The 18,306-nt window shown below is 37.0% G+C and overlaps 1 protein-coding gene across 2 annotated transcripts; it reads left to right on the top strand.

Annotated features, from left to right (window-relative positions):
• The first annotated feature begins 358 nt into the window (after positions 1-358).
• Positions 359-16,655, top strand: ATAD5 (ATPase family AAA domain containing 5). 2 transcript variants are annotated; one of them, XM_051634592.1, is made up of 23 exons: positions 359-437; positions 1,258-3,050; positions 3,387-3,474; positions 4,033-4,200; positions 4,699-4,837; positions 5,316-5,400; positions 5,918-6,099; positions 6,722-6,879; positions 7,156-7,309; positions 7,550-7,843; positions 8,023-8,119; positions 8,918-9,000; positions 9,129-9,274; positions 9,387-9,537; positions 10,001-10,165; positions 10,992-11,110; positions 11,344-11,437; positions 11,665-11,729; positions 12,650-12,830; positions 13,396-13,583; positions 13,877-14,688; positions 15,764-15,928; positions 16,118-16,655. In XM_051634592.1, exons 1-23 carry the CDS (start codon positions 372-374, stop codon positions 16,194-16,196), a joined length of 5,472 nt encoding a protein of 1,823 aa, XP_051490552.1. In that variant the 5' UTR covers positions 359-371; the 3' UTR covers positions 16,197-16,655. The 2 variants fall into 2 exon arrangements, with proteins under 2 accessions (XP_051490552.1, XP_051490553.1); XM_051634593.1 differs by having other exon boundaries at positions 4,036-4,200.
• Positions 16,656-18,306: the final 1,651 nt, after the last annotated feature.

Consider the following 18,306-nt stretch of genomic DNA (forward strand, 5'->3'; position numbering starts at 1 on the left):
TTTGGCCCCTCTCGCGCCCCGTGCCCGGCCGCGCGCGCCGCGAAGCCCCGGCTGACAGCGGCGGGGGGGGCGTGGCTCCCGCGGCACGTGACCGCGCCTGAGGGAGGGGGAAGGGGCGGGGCGACGGGAGCGGGTCCGCGTCACGTGAGGCCGCACGCCGGGCCACGGTTGGCTGCTCGGGGGGTCACGTGGGGCGCGGTGGCGCCGCCCCCTTCCGCGCGCAGGTCTGAATCTGGTCCCGCGCGCGCTTTTCTGCCGCCGCTGCCGCCCGCGTCAGGCGCGCCGGGCGGGCGGGCCCGGGGCCGCTCCATGGCCTGCGCGCCCGCCTCCCCCCGCGCCTGAGGGCCCCGCGCCCCGCCAGCGCCCGGGGCATGGTGGGCAGGGTCGCCGTGGCCGCCACGGCCGCCTCCCTGCCCGGGAAAGACGGCGACGCTCAGGTGGGGGCGCGGAGACGGGCTGGGGCGGGGGGGCGGCCGGGCGGGTGGGGCCCTGTTGTCGTTCGCGCTCGGTAAGACCTGCCCGGCTCCACGGGGAGGTGGGAAGTGCCGGGCGCGGCTGCCCAGCCCGGTGCCGCTCTCAGCCCGGCGGTCGGGCCGGGCTGTCATGAAGTGTCTTCTGGGGACGCCTCTGCGGGGTCCCCGGTGACTTCGGGCAGGAGTGTTTTCAGTTTCAGGTGATGTGACTCCCAGAAGAGTCAGTTTTTAATAAACTAGGAGTTTATAAAGGCTGTGAGCCTTTGTACGTCTCTTGGAGACGTACAAATACATCCTCGTATGGCTGGAACCATGAGATATGAATTCTCTTGCATTAATTTATTTTTTAAAGTATCACTTCTTCTTAAGATATGTTAGATGTTGATGATAGGAATGTACATCTTTAAGTCGTGCTGGAATTCTCTGTTAAGTTCTCCACAAATGCTCTGGTGAACATCTTAAGACAACCAATAGATATTCTGGGTTCTCATAACATGAAAGCCCTGCAGAGCTGTTCTGAAGACCTTGGGGTCGGTTTCAGTCTTGGTGGTCTCAAAGTTTCAGAACGGGATCTTTCTTTATTTGAAATGGCAGGATCTTAATTTCAAGTGTAAATAGCTTATGAAGGCATCGAGATAACGTGCACACTGATGTGAGGTTTTTATCCTCTGAATAAGTACCTGTGTCACTAACACATACTGCAGGTACTGTGCTGCTTCATATTGCCACGCTAAAGTCATGTTAAGTTTTTAAAAAACTAAGATGAATGTTGAACTTCTCACAGCCATGCAAGAAACGGCGCGAGGAAGATGCTTCTGTAAAAACAATCACAAGATATTTTTCACCTTTATCAAAACCAATGGATAAAGTGTTGTCACCACCAAAACCCAACAACATACTGGATTATTTTAAAAAGCCATCTCTACCTGAGAAAGCTGCATTGCCAGTTGTAGCTGGTGAAACTGAAACACCATTGGATGCTGATGACAACAACTGTAAGTCACCTCTTAAACCACCTTTGAAGAGGAAGAGGAAAGGGAAGAGAGTTAATAATAAGCTAAGAGAGATGCAAGAATCTGAGAATGAACATGAGATAGACATTAGTAAGGATGTCAGCAGAGAAACAACAGGACTGGAACAAGACAGTAATGATTTTATTGCTACTTGTACTGTAGTTGACCAGAAAAGTGCAAGAGAATTAGCAGAAGATTATGTCCAAAGAAAGGACTTCTCTGATGCTGTCATCAATAGAAAAAATGCTAAGAAAGTTGGTTCTGAAATAAGTAAAACAAAAAACAGGATAAAAAAATCAAGGAAGAGGAAGCACAAAGCAAACATGGATTTATCTGAAAGTTTTTCATCTGAAGACCAATTGAATGAAAAGTGTAAAAAAGAAGCTGAAGATAACAAAGAGATTGTGTCTCCTACGATAGCAGAGTGTGACATTGCTATGAATGACTCCAGTTTTGAAGTTCATATGGATGATAAGTCATCACAGGTAAATAACAGTATAATAACAGTGTCATTTGAGGACTTCCTGAAGAGTCAGGGAGAAAGCAGTGTAGATCATGTTGAAGAAGACACAAAGCCAACAATGGACAATTCTGCTACAGCAAATGAAATGGACAAAAGTGATAGTATTAGTGACCCAGAAAAGTGTGAGGAATCTCAACAGCTGCCACTTAGAACAGTCACTGTCCTTGCACAAGTTCACTCCATTCCCCCAAAACTACCTCCATTAACTAAGGAGCAAAAAGGCTCTAGGAAAATAGCTTCCATTTTTTTGAAGCAGAAAGGAGCTGTAGGGGAAAAAGGAAGCAGCCCACCCCTCCTGGACAGTGAACAAACTGAACAGGTATCTCAGAAAAGGAAATCTAATGTAGTTATTGAGGAAGAAGAATTGGAGTTAGCTGTACTAGAGACTGCAGGGTCAGATTCTTTGAAGCCAAAATGTACTGTGGAAGAAAGGCATCAGTTTATGAAAGCATTTAGACAACCAACACCAGATGTAACAAAAAGTGGAGTTAAAAAGGCACCTATAAAACACAAGCAAGGCCTTGGAAAGTCTTCCAAAAAAAAAGAAGGACCTGAAGATGATGTTGCTTCAAATAAAGGATTAGAAAGAAGAGTACCAGAAGATTATGTGGGCAAATATACACATTCTAGTTCTGAAAACAATAGAACTAAAACCAAAAGACCTAGAAAGTTTCAGAAGAAAGGAAACAGAAGAAGGAAGGTTTCAGAAACTAAGGAAGTTAATGTCTCTAATACTAGTGATTATAATGAAGATGAAGATTCGGGAGCTAATGTTCTTTCTAAGGAAAATGCCTTAGATGGAAGAATTTCATCGAGTCCAAAAGTGAATGAGTTAAGGAGAAGTTTAAGGCAGAAGAAACCCAAAACATCAAAAAATGTTACGCCTAAAAAAAACAGGATTAGAAATACCTTTTCTGAAGATGAATTAAGTAGCTCTTTTCAGACTTCTACACCAAAAGCGAGTGAGCGAACCTTGAGGAAAAGTCATGTGTATAGAGCCGAGGTGATCACCCTGCCCTTTGATGGGGACAGCCCAATAAGGTAAACAAGCATTTTAGAGTAGATTCTACCTTATTGCACTTTGTTTTCCTGGGAGCATTTTAATAGTAAGACAAAACTATAACCTGACTGGGATGCATACCAGAGATGCATGAATACTGATTGTGTGGGATGAGAACCAGAGTTGACTCTGTCCATGTGCTTACACTGAAGACATTAAAAAAACCCCAAGCATTAAAAAAACCCAACCAGCCAGTAACTGGGGGGGTTGCTTCTCTTTGCAGCTCTGTATTTTTAAAAGCTTTTCAAAATGAGACTGATAGTAGCATTTCCCTTTCTTAAAAAGTAATAATTTAATAATACTTTTCCCCCAATCAGAATGAGGTTTACACGCATCAACACAGCTACAAAACCAAACAAAGCTGAAGCAATGAAAAAGGAAGAGTTTAACTCCAAAAATATAAAGGTAATTTGTGTAACTGTTTGTGTTTCAGTATTTTGTCATTTACTAAATGCAAATAATTGTGTTAATATTCAGTATTGTGTAATTGTCTAATACAATATGACAGTTCTCAGATGCTCTATGGAACGAGACTGTTGCTGTGATTTATGATAGAATCTGAGCTAGTTTCTTGTACAGTTATTGTACCTTAGATTTTAAAATATGTTTTATCTACTATTCATAACAGAGAAATCCACTAAGATAGTTCTGCAGGTTGTCAGGATGGGACCACAGTGTTTGGGCACAGCAGAACAGCTTATGCTTAATAACATCACTACCTGTATTACCTTTGTTCTGTGGACAAATAGGAGGATCCTCTTGTTGGGCTCTCACTCCTTTTTGAAAAGTATTTATATCATCATGGTTTGCTCCTCCTTTCTGTCCTTTCATTTTCGTTTTGATACAAGGAAAACTTTATAAAAAACACCTGCTTATATGAATGCGAAAAATGACATGAATATGTGAAATACCAAATATGTTGCTATTAATTGCAAGGTGTTTTTTTCTTTTGTACTTTGTTAGCAGATGAGCTCTACTTCTAAAAATATATCCAAAGCAAAACAGCTCATAGAAAAAGCAAAGGCCATAAGGCACAACAGATCAAAGGTTATTGAAGACCTACCAGCTCCTGTGAGGCGCTCATCTCGTCAGCGAGTTCTTGCTGAAAAGAAAGAAATACAAGAAGATGAAGTAAGTCTGTTTACTTTGTAGGGGAAAAACATTTCTATGTTTTTGTGATTCATTTGAGCAACAAAAATGATTCTTGCAAATGTTTCTCTCAAATAAAGCAGGTGTCTGTGCAATGGTATGGTACATGGCAAACAGTAAAGAGTGCCAGGCACAGACTGGAAAGCTCATCCTAGTGCAGCTCTGTAAAATGCAGCAGATGGTCACACTTCAGAAGTGACTTTTTCCTGATGGACAAGGTGTCTGTTTCAAATCTGTATGTTTTAGATTTTTAAATTTAGATGAGAGTAATTCTAGCCTTCATTTATATATTGGAGATCTTATTCGAAATACTATTTCTCTGCAGGCAACAGTAACAAAACTATTGTATAGTCTCCAAATTATATTTGCTAACTGCAAAGCCCTCAAGCAGTTTCTTCACTTTTCTCAGTACTCATCACTAAATGGTATCGTTAATAATGGAGGAAAAGTTGTTTTCTTTCTTATTTTCTTTCCCTCTAGGAATCAGTAATAATTTTAGATTCAAGCCTGGATAAAGACACCCTGACAGTGCAGAATGTGAAACAAAAGAATCTGCGAAGCTTAAATGATGTTTTGGGGAAAAAGACTAGAAACTTGAAGGTTGCAAAGAACTCACATGGTAATTTGGTTTTTCTGAATGTATTTTATTTTTATTACAGTTATTGGCTATTATAATTTCACTTTATAAAGCTGACTTTGCAGTACTTTTGTCTTCTGATTTTTTTAATATAATATTCCAACATATATACCTTTTATTTTTATGATATGAGTTAATAGTGCAGAGGTTATTTACATGTGCTGCTTTGATTTTTCTTCATTTGGAGAAAACTGTTTAAAAAACTTCCAATAGTACACCGTGGTTTGTTGCCTTCTAAGTTAAGGGATTTTTTTTGGTAGTGTTCCAGAAAACAACATCCATAGTGATTAAATAATGAAATAAAACTATAATGAATTTTGTGAAAATACACAGCTCTCCCTTTAAGAAACAGAGATTCCCTATTGTTATTAAATTGAACATATAGATAGTGAAGAGAGAAGTAAGGTTAGAATCCTATATCTGTGCTAATTTCATATATTTTTTTTTCTTCTTTTTAAAGGAAAACTGGGATATTCATCTTCCTTCCCAGGTAGAAATGCTCAAAACTCTGCAGGTGAACCAGTTGTGATCTTTGATGAAAGCAGGTCAGTTTTCAGGATTCCAGTTGCTTAAGAATCAAAATCTATTTCAAGGTTACTTTAACATTCTTCTCATTTTAAAAATTTAAATACACTTATTGAAGTGTGATTTAAATGTTTGTGGGTTTTATACTGATCAATATGTTAATCTGCTTGCAAAATATTGGGGATTTCCTGGAGAGTTGTTTCCTCAACCATTGTTGAGTCATTTTTAGATGGTTGGAAATGTAGTTGATGACTGATTAAAAAGCAATCCTAAATTGCATCTAAAAATACAAATCATAGGATTATAGAATGCCAGGTTGGAAGGGATCTCAAGGATCATCTGGTCCAACCTTTCTAGGAACTAAATCTTGTAACACAAAAAATAAAACTAAATGTAAACTTACTACATTTAAATTAAGTTTAGTGTTTCTCCAAGACTATTTATAATTCATGTGTAGAAGTGAATGTATTATAAGACTTAAACAGTTGGTAGTACTAATGATTTCTTTTTTTTTCGTCATTTCTATTTTCATTAAAGCCAAGATGCATATGAAAATTCTCAAGATGATTATCAGTTTAGAGCAAAACGTGAGTTCCTGATGAGTGGATTGCCAGAGTCACTGAAAAGACAGATTGCAAAGAAAGCAGCAGCAGTGGAAGCATACTCTCTTGCAAGTTCCTGTTTTAAGACTGTTGTTCATGTCCAGCAGAAGGATGACTGTAAGCTTTTATTCAGCCTTTTTGTAAATGCATATAATAATTCCTAGGAAATCTTTACAGAAAAGAAACTTGAATGGCAGAACTTATTACTATGACTAGAATAGCTGGTAGTTCCTCCTTTTGTGTCACAGTAGGAAAGCAAAACCTACAAGCTTCCAGTGAGACTCTTTTGAATGCACAATTTACCAATTGTCATGTACACATTTAGGGGTGAGGATGCAAAATCCTTCATATTTATTCAAAAGTCTTTCAAGTTCCAATTTGGAGAGTAAAGATCATGTTGGACTGATGGGGGCAGAAACCATTTCCTTCTGACAAAGGCCAAGTATTTCTCAGAAGAGAAAAGAACAGCTCATTTTTTTCCCAGTAGTGAGGGACTGTGCTTACTAAAGGGCATGTCAGAGCAGAAGGTAGATTTGTTCTGCTTGTGGGAGGTGGAATTAATTAAAGATAAAAAGCTGATGCAGTGTAAGTTAAATAAGCTTGGTTTTGATATGCTAAAGCTGTAGCTCAAACAGCATTTACTCTTACTTATTGTGGGATGGTTTTATCTGTGACTGTACCTCAGTTTTGTTAACTGAAGTTTCCTTTAGTTTTGTTTTTGGTGGGGATTCTTTTGTAGGTTCTCCAATGTGGAAACTGGAATCACCTTCATGTCCCCTACTAACTAAGCTAAGGAAACTGAATACTGAAGTCACTAACATCACAAAAACCACTCTCTCACTTGGTCAGTTTTCCACTGTGAATTCCAAACTAACTGGAAGCTGTTCTGCACCTGTGGTAAGTACTTCAAAATGGGGGCTTATGTTACAAGAAGAATTAAAGTTGAAATTATTGTGATACTTGTGAGGTCTTGTGTTGTTTTAAAAAATCTTGTATTTTGAAACTGGATATCTTTTTTTTGTATGTGGTTTACCTTTTCTGCATTGTAACACTGGACACTTCTCAAGGATTTCTGTAAATGGTTTAACAAGACAACTACTAATTTAAGTTATTTAAAACTGTCATTGTTAATGTTTTTTAGTAATAATTTTATTGTGTGTGTGTGTGTTACAGCTTTCTGGCCACCGACCAGTTTTTCCTGATACATTCAGGAAAGAGTTACTAGATGAGATCATGTCTTCTAACTCTCAGTTTCCTGTGAGAAAATACTTCTACAAGTTTCTGAAAAAGCAAACGGAACAGTTGGGTTTTGAAAACAGTCTGCAAGGTTAGTAACCTATGTAGGCAAAAATAGTCATTCACACTCTCTCTCTGGCATAAAAAGGTAACTTGGAATTTCCTGAAATGTTTTAGTCAAGGGATACTGTTGCAGATAAATTTCTCCTCACATTTTAGGTCATTTTGACTAAATTCTTCAAGGATGACTTAAACCTAAGGTTGCAATGGGCACAGTTTGACATCTTAAAAGGGTGTAATGGGTTGTTGTTGTTTTTTTGGTTTTTTTTAGAAAGCAGAGGTGGCACTGCAAAGTGTGAGGTAAATCAGAAACACTCTGACAACTGGAAGGAAACTAAGAGGAAAAGAAAAGAAACAGAAGACCATAAATCAAAAAGAAGGAAACAAGTTGAAGGTACAGAGACTGAAATAAAATCTAGGGTTTCCAGGAACCTTATTTCTTCTGTATCTGGAGGAAAACAAGCAGAGACAGGACAAGCAATGCATTTTGGAAAAAACAAGGCCCAGAAAATAGACGCTATGACAGAAGACACTGAATATTTATCAGAGGCAAATGCATGTTCAGGTAACTCTGCATTTCCTATCTGCTTTTAATTACCTCTGCATTGAGGGAATGTATATATTATATATATGTTAGCTTTCCACTGCAATGCAAAAATCCTATCTAGTCTTAATATTCTACTAGACTGGATCAACTCTTTTGCATTAAGAACTATTGAAAAATGGATAACATTTCTTCTGCAGGTGTTGAAAAGGAAGACATGCTCTGGACAGAAAAATACCAGCCTCAAGATTCCAGTGAACTTGTAGGCAACAAGAAAGAAATTGAAAGGCTACACAGGTGAGAAGTGGGAGCATGGATCCATTATTAAAATAACTTCTAAAAAGCCTGTTATTTGATTAAAGAAGTGAAATAATTATTTTACACTATGCTTGAATAACACTTACAGGGTGTATGTTTGTGGTCTTTGCTTTGGTTTTCTTCCAAAAACTTGAGAAACAAATTGTCAGTTGGTGTGAATGATCTTTTGGTCATAGTTTCTTTTACAGTAACACTTTGGTAGCCTGTATGGTATGATACAAAACAAAAACATACATGAAATGCTACATTAGACTGTGGGATAGAATGAAATACTTCAGTAACTAATCCCCTTACAATTTCAGTAAAAAATACTTTTTGTCAGGTTATTTAAGCTTACAAACTGTGAATGAGAGATGGCAACTTGCCAGTACTTGTCTGTCCTTCCCTACAAACCTGCCCGATGTCCATCTAATAGGTTGTGCTTTTGGTTAAGTTTTCTATGTGGGTTTAAATTATTGTCGTGGCTCTTATGGAGAATTTAAAGATCCATCTGACAAACACCACTAAACTATGAATGATAAAGCATTTTCCACAGTTCAAGTAGTTTGCTAAGTGGCTTGTTACCAACTGGCTAATACAGCAGAGAATGAAGGAATCCTCTTTAACAAAAGAATCAAACCCTGCACAACTTTTTTTTAATTTGAAAGGGCTTGAAGTTTCTGAGAGGCTGATAAAAGTGGCTGATGTCCCCTTGTTTTATGTTCTATTCCATTTAAAATTTGTTCTCTTTATTCAGCAGTAATTTACATTTTTTTGTTCTGTTCCTTCCTGTTATAGTTGGCTAAAAGAATGGAAAAAAAGAGCTGATTGGGAAGAAAAAAGAAATCAGAAAGGGGAAAAGGAGGACAAAGAGCATCAAGGTGCTGACAGAATTAAAAATTTTACATGTGTGTATATATATAGTTTGTGTTTGTTAAAGTTGGTATAATAATTGCATTAACTGGTAAGGTTTGAACAGTCCTTTCTTTTGTTTTACATAATTATACAGATTCTTTGGACAGCCTTGACTTTAAAGATGGTAAATCTGATCTGGAGGAGGAGACCAGCCTTTGCAATACAGTTCTTATAACTGGCCCACCAGGAGTGGGGAAAACTGCTGCAGTGTATGCTTGTGCTCAGGAGCTTGGCTTTAAGGTCTGTGGGGTCCTTTACTCAGGACCAGTTTTCTTATTTGTAACTAGTGATATGAAAGCATCTGTACTACAAGATGTCTGAATGTTTTCATGTATATTAAATACCACTGCAGGTATTTGAAGTCAATGCCTCTTGCCAACGTAGTGGTAGACAGATTCTGTCTCAGCTGAAAGAAGCTACTCAGTCTCATCAAGTGGACAAAAAAGGCATTAATGCACATAAGCCTTGCTTTTTTAACAGTTGTAGCAGTGCCAAATCACCAAGTAAGTTTAATGATTATATCTGGGCTTCTGTTGTTTGGTTGGGCTTTTTCTGGGTTGGTTATTGTTGGTTTTTTCTAGGAACTGAATTCTTAAAACAATTGTTAGACATCCGTTGTTTAAAAAAAGATAGTAAATTTCAGTTTATCTGGCCATAATTATAAGAAATGCTTTGTTGGTTAAAACAACTACATATCAAATTACATAATTACTTTATCAAAATTACTGACTCCTGATTATCTTAAGGTATTTTTGTAGTGGTGGAGTAAGTGCTATGGAACTTAAATTGGACTTAGAGCATCCCCTATAACAGGAGAAAAGTAAAATAAGCAGGAATCAGTACAGTAAACCTGTCCTGTACTAGATACAAAACTGAGATTTGCTCTAAATTTGCATGTGAAATGTTAGCTTGAGATTAATTTAATTAATTTCCAGCTTAAAGTTTAATATAAAATATATCTTGCAGAAAAAATATATTCTCCAAAAAAAGTTGTTTCACCAAGGAAGCCTCCACTCTCGCCTAAAGGAGCAGGATTAAAACGAAACTTGCCCCCTAAAACACTTGCAAACTACTTCAAAATTTCTTCCAAACATAAAAGTAATGAAGAAGTAACTGCTCAAGAAAAAAAGGGTAGGTATGGCAATTTAATAATCAGTTACCTTTGGAGATGGAAATACTGCACATACTATTGTGTGTGGGGAGCTGTGTGGAGAAAAGCATTAGAGGAATTAAAAACTGGCTCTGGGAGAAGACACCTTTAGTTATCTCAGTGCCCATTTCAGATTGGTGTGGAATGGTCGTGCTAGGTGTATATAAATTTATATATGTACTATATATATCTCAAATACTGCCATAGAATTAGGAGGTCCTGTAAAGCTACTAACACTTTATTACAGACTGGATTTTAGTACGCAGAAAGGCACTCTGAAATCTTTGAGTCTCTTAATAGCTGAAGCTGTCTTTCCAAATGTTTCATGGGATCAGAAAGTCTTAAAGACAGGTTTTTAAGAGCAAAAGAATACATTTGGACAAACCAGCATTTTTGCACAGACAGTGCAGAGGAATGCATGAGCAAAGTGCTGGATTGAACTGGGGCAATCAAGAACAGTCCTTGTCTTTTCAGACAATCAAGTTGCATTGTCTTGAAGGACTGACATCAGCTCCACGCCTCCACATCACAGGTCACAAACAGGTTAGGTGCAAAGTTAATTTTACAGAGTCAGTCCTTCACCAAACACTGCTTAGTTCCCAGCAAATTTGTTGCTTGCTTATTCTTAAAAACAAACAAACAAAAACAACAACAGCCATCAGAAAAGGATGTAGGTCAGATCAGGGAAGACTTTCTTAATACATAAATCAATAATAAAAGGATCTTTTTGGAAAGCAGTGTCTGGAAAGCTTATTCAGTTGTTCCAGTCCTCCTTTACCTCATGCTCAATTCTTCACCCATCTGCAGGAAAGACTCAAAATTCACACGAAGAAAAGAAAGATGCCCAAGTTAAGTCAATAAACAAGGAATTAGAAGGAGGAGAACACAACAGAAAAAGTGCAACATCTCTCATTCTTTTTGAAGAGGTAAAATTCACATGTAATATGTTGGTGTGAGCAATATATCCTTTCATTGTGTTTAAAGAGTTGTAACTTTTTGTTTTTTTCCTCCCTGAGAACAGTAACTTCCACTGCTTGTGCATGTTCAAGAAATCTGCGTTAGTGTTAAGTCCCACTCAGTCATTAACAGTATCACTGCACTCACATTTGTCACTATTGTTACAGCTGTTGATGTTTTGTACATCATCTGTTTTCTATAGGTAGATATAATATTTGATGAAGATGCAGGATTTCTAAGTGCAATAAAGACATTCATGGCAACTGCAAAGAGACCTGTGGTTCTTACTACCAATGGTGAGTAGTGCTGGTTACAGCACTTAGGCTTTACAGACAGAAGAATCTCATCTAATAAGATGGTTTAAATGGTGATGGTTGAATACAGCTCTTAAATGTAAAATTAAATGGAGACTATTTTTAGTGTTTTAGTATTTGAATAAATATACTGGCTGCTCTAACAGGTAAAGAAAATAATTAGTTTTGAACATAATGTTGTGACAGTTCACTGGTATGTCTTTATATAGATCCAACATTCAGCTTGATGTTTGATGGCTATTTTGAAGAGATCAACTTTAGAACCCCTTCCTTGGTAAGTCTGTGCTTGGAAATGCAGCTACATCCTAAGCAAGTAATTGTCAGTTGATTGAAGTTTGAAATGTAAATGTTGGTGTAGGCTAACATTTATCTGATGTAATATATCTGTTTAGTCAGAAGACTGTTTTCAGTTTTTATGGAAGGATGTGTGGGATGGATTTGTCTATACACATGGAATTCTTTTTACTACCATGGAAGACATATTTTTCTAACTATTTAGTATTTCAGAGAATTACAGTAAGAACATCACTTCATCAGTTATTTTTGGTTTTAGGATGGAGTAAATAATTTCATGTATGATAGATCTAATAGTTTCGATCTGAAGGCTGACTATGGCAGTGTAGGTTCATTAAAAATATAGAAACTCTTCTAGGAATATTAGGGGTTATTCCTTTAATGTAAACACTAATATTCTGTATAGCAAATAATTTTATTTGTAGCTATCTATTATATGAAAAAAAAACCCTAAATAAATGAGAATCAGAAGGAACTAACTTTTGAGACGGAATTTTTTTTATATGAAATTGAAAGTTTTTTGGGCTACCAAACAACTGCAGAGTTGGAGAAAGAAATAAGAAACCTCTGAAGTGAATATAGTTCACTAAAACCTGCTCACTGGTGATGAGAAGCAAAGTGTACACGGTTTCAGGAACATAAGCAGATTATGTGAGTTTTGTTTGCTTAATGAGTTGGAATTCTAAATATAACTTAATTCTCTGACATGGACTGTTCAGTAGAGTCTTCTACTTTACCACAGAAGTTTTGATGTAACTGAAATCTAATGCACTAAACCAATCCTCTCTATTAAAAGGAAATGTATTGCAAGCATAAATAGAATCATTTGCTTCTGTGTGACTTACTGCAGTGTGCTTGGTAGGAGTTGTTTTCAGTGGTCTTTGTCTAACTTCTGTTTAGATAAATGCTGCCAGCTACCTTCAGGTGCTGTGTCTGGCTGAGAATCTGCGCACAGATGTGAAAGACTTGGCTGCTCTGTTAACCACAAATAACTGTGACATCAGACAAAGTGTTCTCTACTTACAATTTTGGGTTAGAAGTGGAGGTGGATGCTTGAAAGACAAACATTTGTCACATCACGGTAGGTTGATTTAAGTAAAATAGTTCTCCATCTTAACGTGAATTTGATTAAATTAAACCATTCTTAGACATGTATGAATAGATTGTAACTATGGCCTGGAGTAGTTTCCTTTCAACTCAGAGTTGCCAGTTCTTTATCCATTTAGCTGAGTTACAGGTAATTGATCTAGAAGAAGCAGAATTATTAAAAAAGGTGAAAAACTGGACAGCTTGCAGACAGGCAGCAAGAGCAGAGACTTGGTCCCAGAAGATACAGTCAGAGCATCCTCAGCAGGTTGAGATGTGTCAGACGGTGTGTGAGGGAGCAACAGAGGCTGGTGGAGCATCAGAGGAGGAACAGACTAATTCAAATAGTTATTTGCAATGAAGAGAGAGCAGATAGACTGGTAACACATGGGGATGATGAAGGGAGGTGGGATGCAATTTCAGTTGCTATATTCTTTCAGAACTGCACCAAGAGGCAACAGTTCCACTAACCTTTGTAACAGGAATCCAGGCAAAGCAGGGGGGGAACCAATTTCATTATTCAGTTTTCTTTTCAAGTAAAGCATGTTATCTTTGTGCAGGAGGAGATGAGACAGAGAAAGCAGATCACATAATTCATCCTGAACAGACTGCTGATTCCAGGATTGATTTTTCTCAAGCTGATCCATGTCTTAAGGAGTTTCCAAAATGTGATACAGGCTGTGTAGAGACATTGCTTGGCCTTAAGAATATCCTGTTGCCTTCAGAAGATTTGTTTACATTTCTTAAGGTATTTTTTTAGCTGACTAGCTAATACTTGAAATGATTGCCAGATAAATAAGTGTGCTTATCATTATGAATGGCATTTCCTTAGAAGCAAGTATCTTTGAAAATATTTGTTGTAAAAATTGGAGAATTTTGTCATTACTAATTAAAATCTGAACTTAGGGCAGTCTCCTGCAAGCAAAACAGTCCCTCACCTCATAAACACAAAGCCAGGAGTAAGGGGTTTTCTGTAATAATATTTTTAATTTAAAACAATATTTTTGTATTAATAGATTCTTCATTATTATTATTTTGCAGCACAAAATCACAACCAAGGAAAAATGGAATAAATGGATGCAGCTGCTCACAGAATTCCAGATGAAGAATGTAGATTTTATATATAATAATCTTGAACTTATTCTTCCCTTACCAGTACAATTCATTTCAAACCAGTCTCAAGCCTCTAACTCTCCAGTTGAAAGGACTACCATAGTTTCTTCAAAAAACAGATCTACTAATAGTTATTGCCCTGGAAAAAAGTCTAAAAAGACAAAGAAGCAGAAAAAGCTTCAAATATTGGATGATAGTGACTTATTTGATACTGGACTGAACTATTCAGCTGAATTCATAACTTTGCCATTGGATAGCCCTACATCATGTGCTGAAGTGAATAAAGAGGAATCAAAGTTGTTGATAAACGAAGAAGAAATTGAAACTAAAACCTCAGCAAATGAGAAAAGGTCTGCTCTTGTTTTTCAGTGTCTGAATTCACTGGCTGAATTTGTGGAGAACATGTCATTCTTGGATTGCTGCGTAAACACTAACATCAAGGAACCACTGGAGTTTTCTAAAGATGAAGGATTTAATTGGACAAATGGCAAAATCAAAAATGGTCTTTGTGATGAATTCAGTATAGAAAATACTGATTGGTGGAGTTCCCAGAGCTGTAGTGAAATAAAGGCAGCTATTGAAGCACTAAGTTTTAACAAATGTTCTGTTAATACTTCACAAACCTTGGAATCTTCTTTGAGTACCAGTAAAACACCTGAAAGTGATCAACTGGAGGGACTTACCTTGCATGTTTCAAACACAAGAAATTATGTGTCCTTCAGTCAGTCGACTGAGTCAAGGTAAGACTTTGCTAGTATTTCCAGAATAGAAAGCAGTTATTTGTCAAGAAAAACATTTCACAGAGTGTAGGAGTGTTTCATACCCATTCATACCAATATTAATGTTACCAGTCTGTTTCAAAAGGCTGGAATATGTTGTTCACTTTGCTTGTATAAGCTTAAAGGAACTGCTTAGCAATCTCTGCAAGTGACTTTTCTTTTCTGAATATCCTGACTTTAATGTTCAGGAATGGTAGCTTTAATGTAGTCTGTTTGCTTGAAAACAAACAGATAAACACCCTAAAAAGAATTTAATAAAAGCTAAAGGAAATGGCTTTTTCAAGACAGACAGATGGACTGAAATGGATTCTGCAAGTACTAGACATGCAAATTTCTCATCCAGTGCCTGGTCACATTGAGCCTGTATGAATTGCAAAGGTGTTGCTTGATGAAGACCTAACAAAGTTCAGAGCAAAGTTATTGCAATTTTTTGGTAGTAACTTATGCTAACGAAGAATAACCCTTAATGTCTAATAAAAGATCAAAGAATACATTCCTGCTAACAAGAATGGATATGAAAGATGGCTTTTAACATAAACACATCATCATAAGTGAAACTGGCATAATAGGTGAATAAAACCTATTTAAGAGTGAAAATAGGTGATCCCAGAAAGGATCTAACCATCTAACCTGTGACCAGGATTGACCAGTATGTCATGAGTTACAAATTGGATTTGATATTCTGGCAATTGTGGGGCACTTTTTATTTTTAAAGACCACAGGTGCTTTCAGCTACACTATCTGACTTGTCCTGAACCTCACATACAAAAGTGGATTGTGAAGATGTTGCCAGATTAGACTCCATAGTTAAGCTGGGAGCATTGGCCAAACAAGCTGCTGTCCCTCAGGTTTCTGCTGAGTGCAGCTGTGATGCTGTGCAGGCTTCCAATCCATGGGGACACAGTTTGGGACATTAGTGTGTTTTAACAGAGTTTTATATTTAGTTGTTGAAAATTTGGATTTGATCTTAAAAGAACAAAAGTAGGGGCTGCACAGTCTTGAACAAGAAACAATAAATCTGCATTCTCCATTTTAGCATTCATGAAAAAGCACAGAGGAGACTGGCAGTCATCAGAACTGTATTTTCCAGAAGTCCTTTAAACCTGGGTAATAAACAGGCCAGCTTACTTGAATACCTCCCCACTCTTCGCAGTATCTGTAGGTCTGAGAAGCTTAAAGAGCAAGGGAAGACTAAAAGAAGGTAAGTTTTGGTTTTCCTCAATCTTGCTACATTTCAATATACAAGGTAGTTAAGAAGTTTAATAAAATACTTTGCCAAATAATTCTAGACAAGAAAGGTGAATGTTTGCCTCTTGAATCATAGAATTGTTGCCTCATATTTGGAAATAACTTTGTCCCCTTATAGTCACTTTTACTCTTCTTTTTATAGGTTCTTGCATTATCTTGAAGGGATTCACCTTGAAATACCCAGACAAATGATAAATGATCTATCTCTGGACTTCCCTTAAACTTGGTAGCACCAGAAATACTTTGTGCCTAATGGTGATATTTTCACCATCATTTGATTATTTTTAAAATATTTTTCTTACCACATGATTTTATTGTATATTCAGAGCCATTTGTATATTAAATTTCTATAAGTATTTAAAATAATGTATATATCTATTGTCATGATACTGCCCTCCACAACTGAAATGTGGGTTGGTTTGGTGCTTGTCCAATAAGTGCATTTATAACATTAAATGCACAAACTAATCAATGGGGACTATTTCATAGGATCTTTCTCTGTAACTTGTTTATCACATAGCAGCAAGTCATTTTGTAATGAGCAATTGTCACAACTTCAACAGCAAAGTTGTTTGGTTGGGGTTTTTTGTTTGTTTGGTTGGGTTTTTTTGAGACCATTTTACTAAAATAAGCTTGTTTATTTCTGAATTTACAGTTAATTGTGAAATAACCCAGGGTGGGAGGGGACAGGGAGAGGATGCAACAGTCTTCTAAAATGTAAATTACTAAAAATAGCTCTTCACAATAACAACTGGGTAACAAAGCCCTTACAAAGCACTGTGCTTCAGTGTACATATATTTGTATACATTGGTTTAATTTCATTCTTTTCAGCTGTCAGATCTGCATGTTAATCTCCTAAAATGATAGAGAAGTGATTATTGTAGCTCAAGATGGACTCAGAGAATAGGCAAGATTTTGTAAATATCAATTATTCCAATGTTACTTTGGTTTCAGTAATATTTAACTACTTCTAGTCTTTGTATAGTGTTATATTTTTATACTTCATTTTGTATTTGACAAGACTTCAGCCTGATTATTTGTAATTGACTGTTTTTATATGACAATAAATTTGTGAAACTTGGCTACAATTCTGAATATTTCTGTTGAATGAAAAGTAAGACTTCTAAAATGTAGTTTTTCAGCCCATAAACATGATGTATAAGTTTTTTTTAACTGGAAATATTTCAAGCATGTACTTTTCAGCCTTTATGTTGCAGTTGGACTATTCCTCAAACTGAGTCAGGTTGGTGCTATGCAGTGGTACTCCACTTACCTCAATGTTTCTGTAATAATAAGGAAGGCCATTTTTAGTACATTCTGTTCTCATATTTTTCATGTCTTAAAGGTGTTCAGGAATGAGAAATATTTATGAAAATGGTAAATTATTTTAAGGTTCTGCATTGGAGATAGTAATCTTTATTGCTTCCACTTTCACTGGACCAGAATTATCAAATAAGAATGAAACAAAGTGGCATCTGTTAAAATCTTACTGGGTTGTATTCTTGTGTCCATGGTCTAAGCAACTCCTGTACATCTTTATAAAAATAAATAGAAAAAATAAATTACAAAGTAAATGTGTATCTCTTCACTTTGTGAAGACATCCTCAGTCTAACTAGATTACAGTGGGGAGCTACATAAATTAAAACCAAGCCCTAATAAAGTATTATTTTAGGAAATTCATAGGTAATCTAGAAGGCCACATTGAAATCAATGGGGCACAACTTATCTCCATTCTCTGGTTCTAATAATTGCCTTAAGAATTTTTTCTAGAGTCTCCAGGCTAAGGAGTCCAAAGGGTAAGATGGAATTCAAGTATTTCTCTTCTTGATAAGACACTTGTGTGCAATTACCACATAAAACCAACTTAAGCTAGTTTGAATGAAAATATAATCTACTTGTAAGTATTTGAACTGAGATAAACTAGCAGCTTTGCATTTTTATGCAACAAGTATGAACATCTTTTGTATGCTAGAAGAAAGTATGTTTCTGTGAGGGATGGGCTGGTCTTGAGGAAAAGAGATCTCAGGCTGGTCTTGATTACTTGGCTTAAAAGGAAATGCTTCACAAGATCCATTCCAGTACTCCAGAAGTTGCCTACCTTGGATTCAAAATGTTTTCCTGAAATAGTCTGGGTGCTGCTTAGCAGAAAACACCTTTTCTTCCAAAACAAAAATCAGCTTCAGGCATCTTGGGAGTGACTGAAGATACGTGGAAGGGAAAAAGACAAAGCCCATGGCCTGTGATCTACTTAAATAACTTGGTGAAACCAGAAGTAAAAGAATCCTGGAGTTTCAGAATGACTCTACACTCTATGTAAGCAGTAGATATT

The sequence above is a fragment of the Apus apus genome, chromosome 17 (assembly GCF_020740795.1).
Source record: "Apus apus isolate bApuApu2 chromosome 17, bApuApu2.pri.cur, whole genome shotgun sequence".
NCBI lineage: Eukaryota > Metazoa > Chordata > Aves > Apodiformes > Apodidae > Apus > Apus apus.

Bases quoted from the DNA above. Each gene is read 5' to 3' on its own strand.
- ATAD5 (XM_051634592.1), top strand. From the start codon at position 372: ATGGTGGGCAGGGTCGCCGTGGCCGCCACGGCCGCCTCCCTGCCCGGG. The intron at 3,051-3,386 runs GTAAACAAGCAT...TCCCCCAATCAG, and splicing joins GATGGGGACAGCCCAATAAG to AATGAGGTTTACACGCATCA. The intron at 8,120-8,917 runs GTGAGAAGTGGG...TTCCTGTTATAG, and splicing joins GAAATTGAAAGGCTACACAG to TTGGCTAAAAGAATGGAAAA.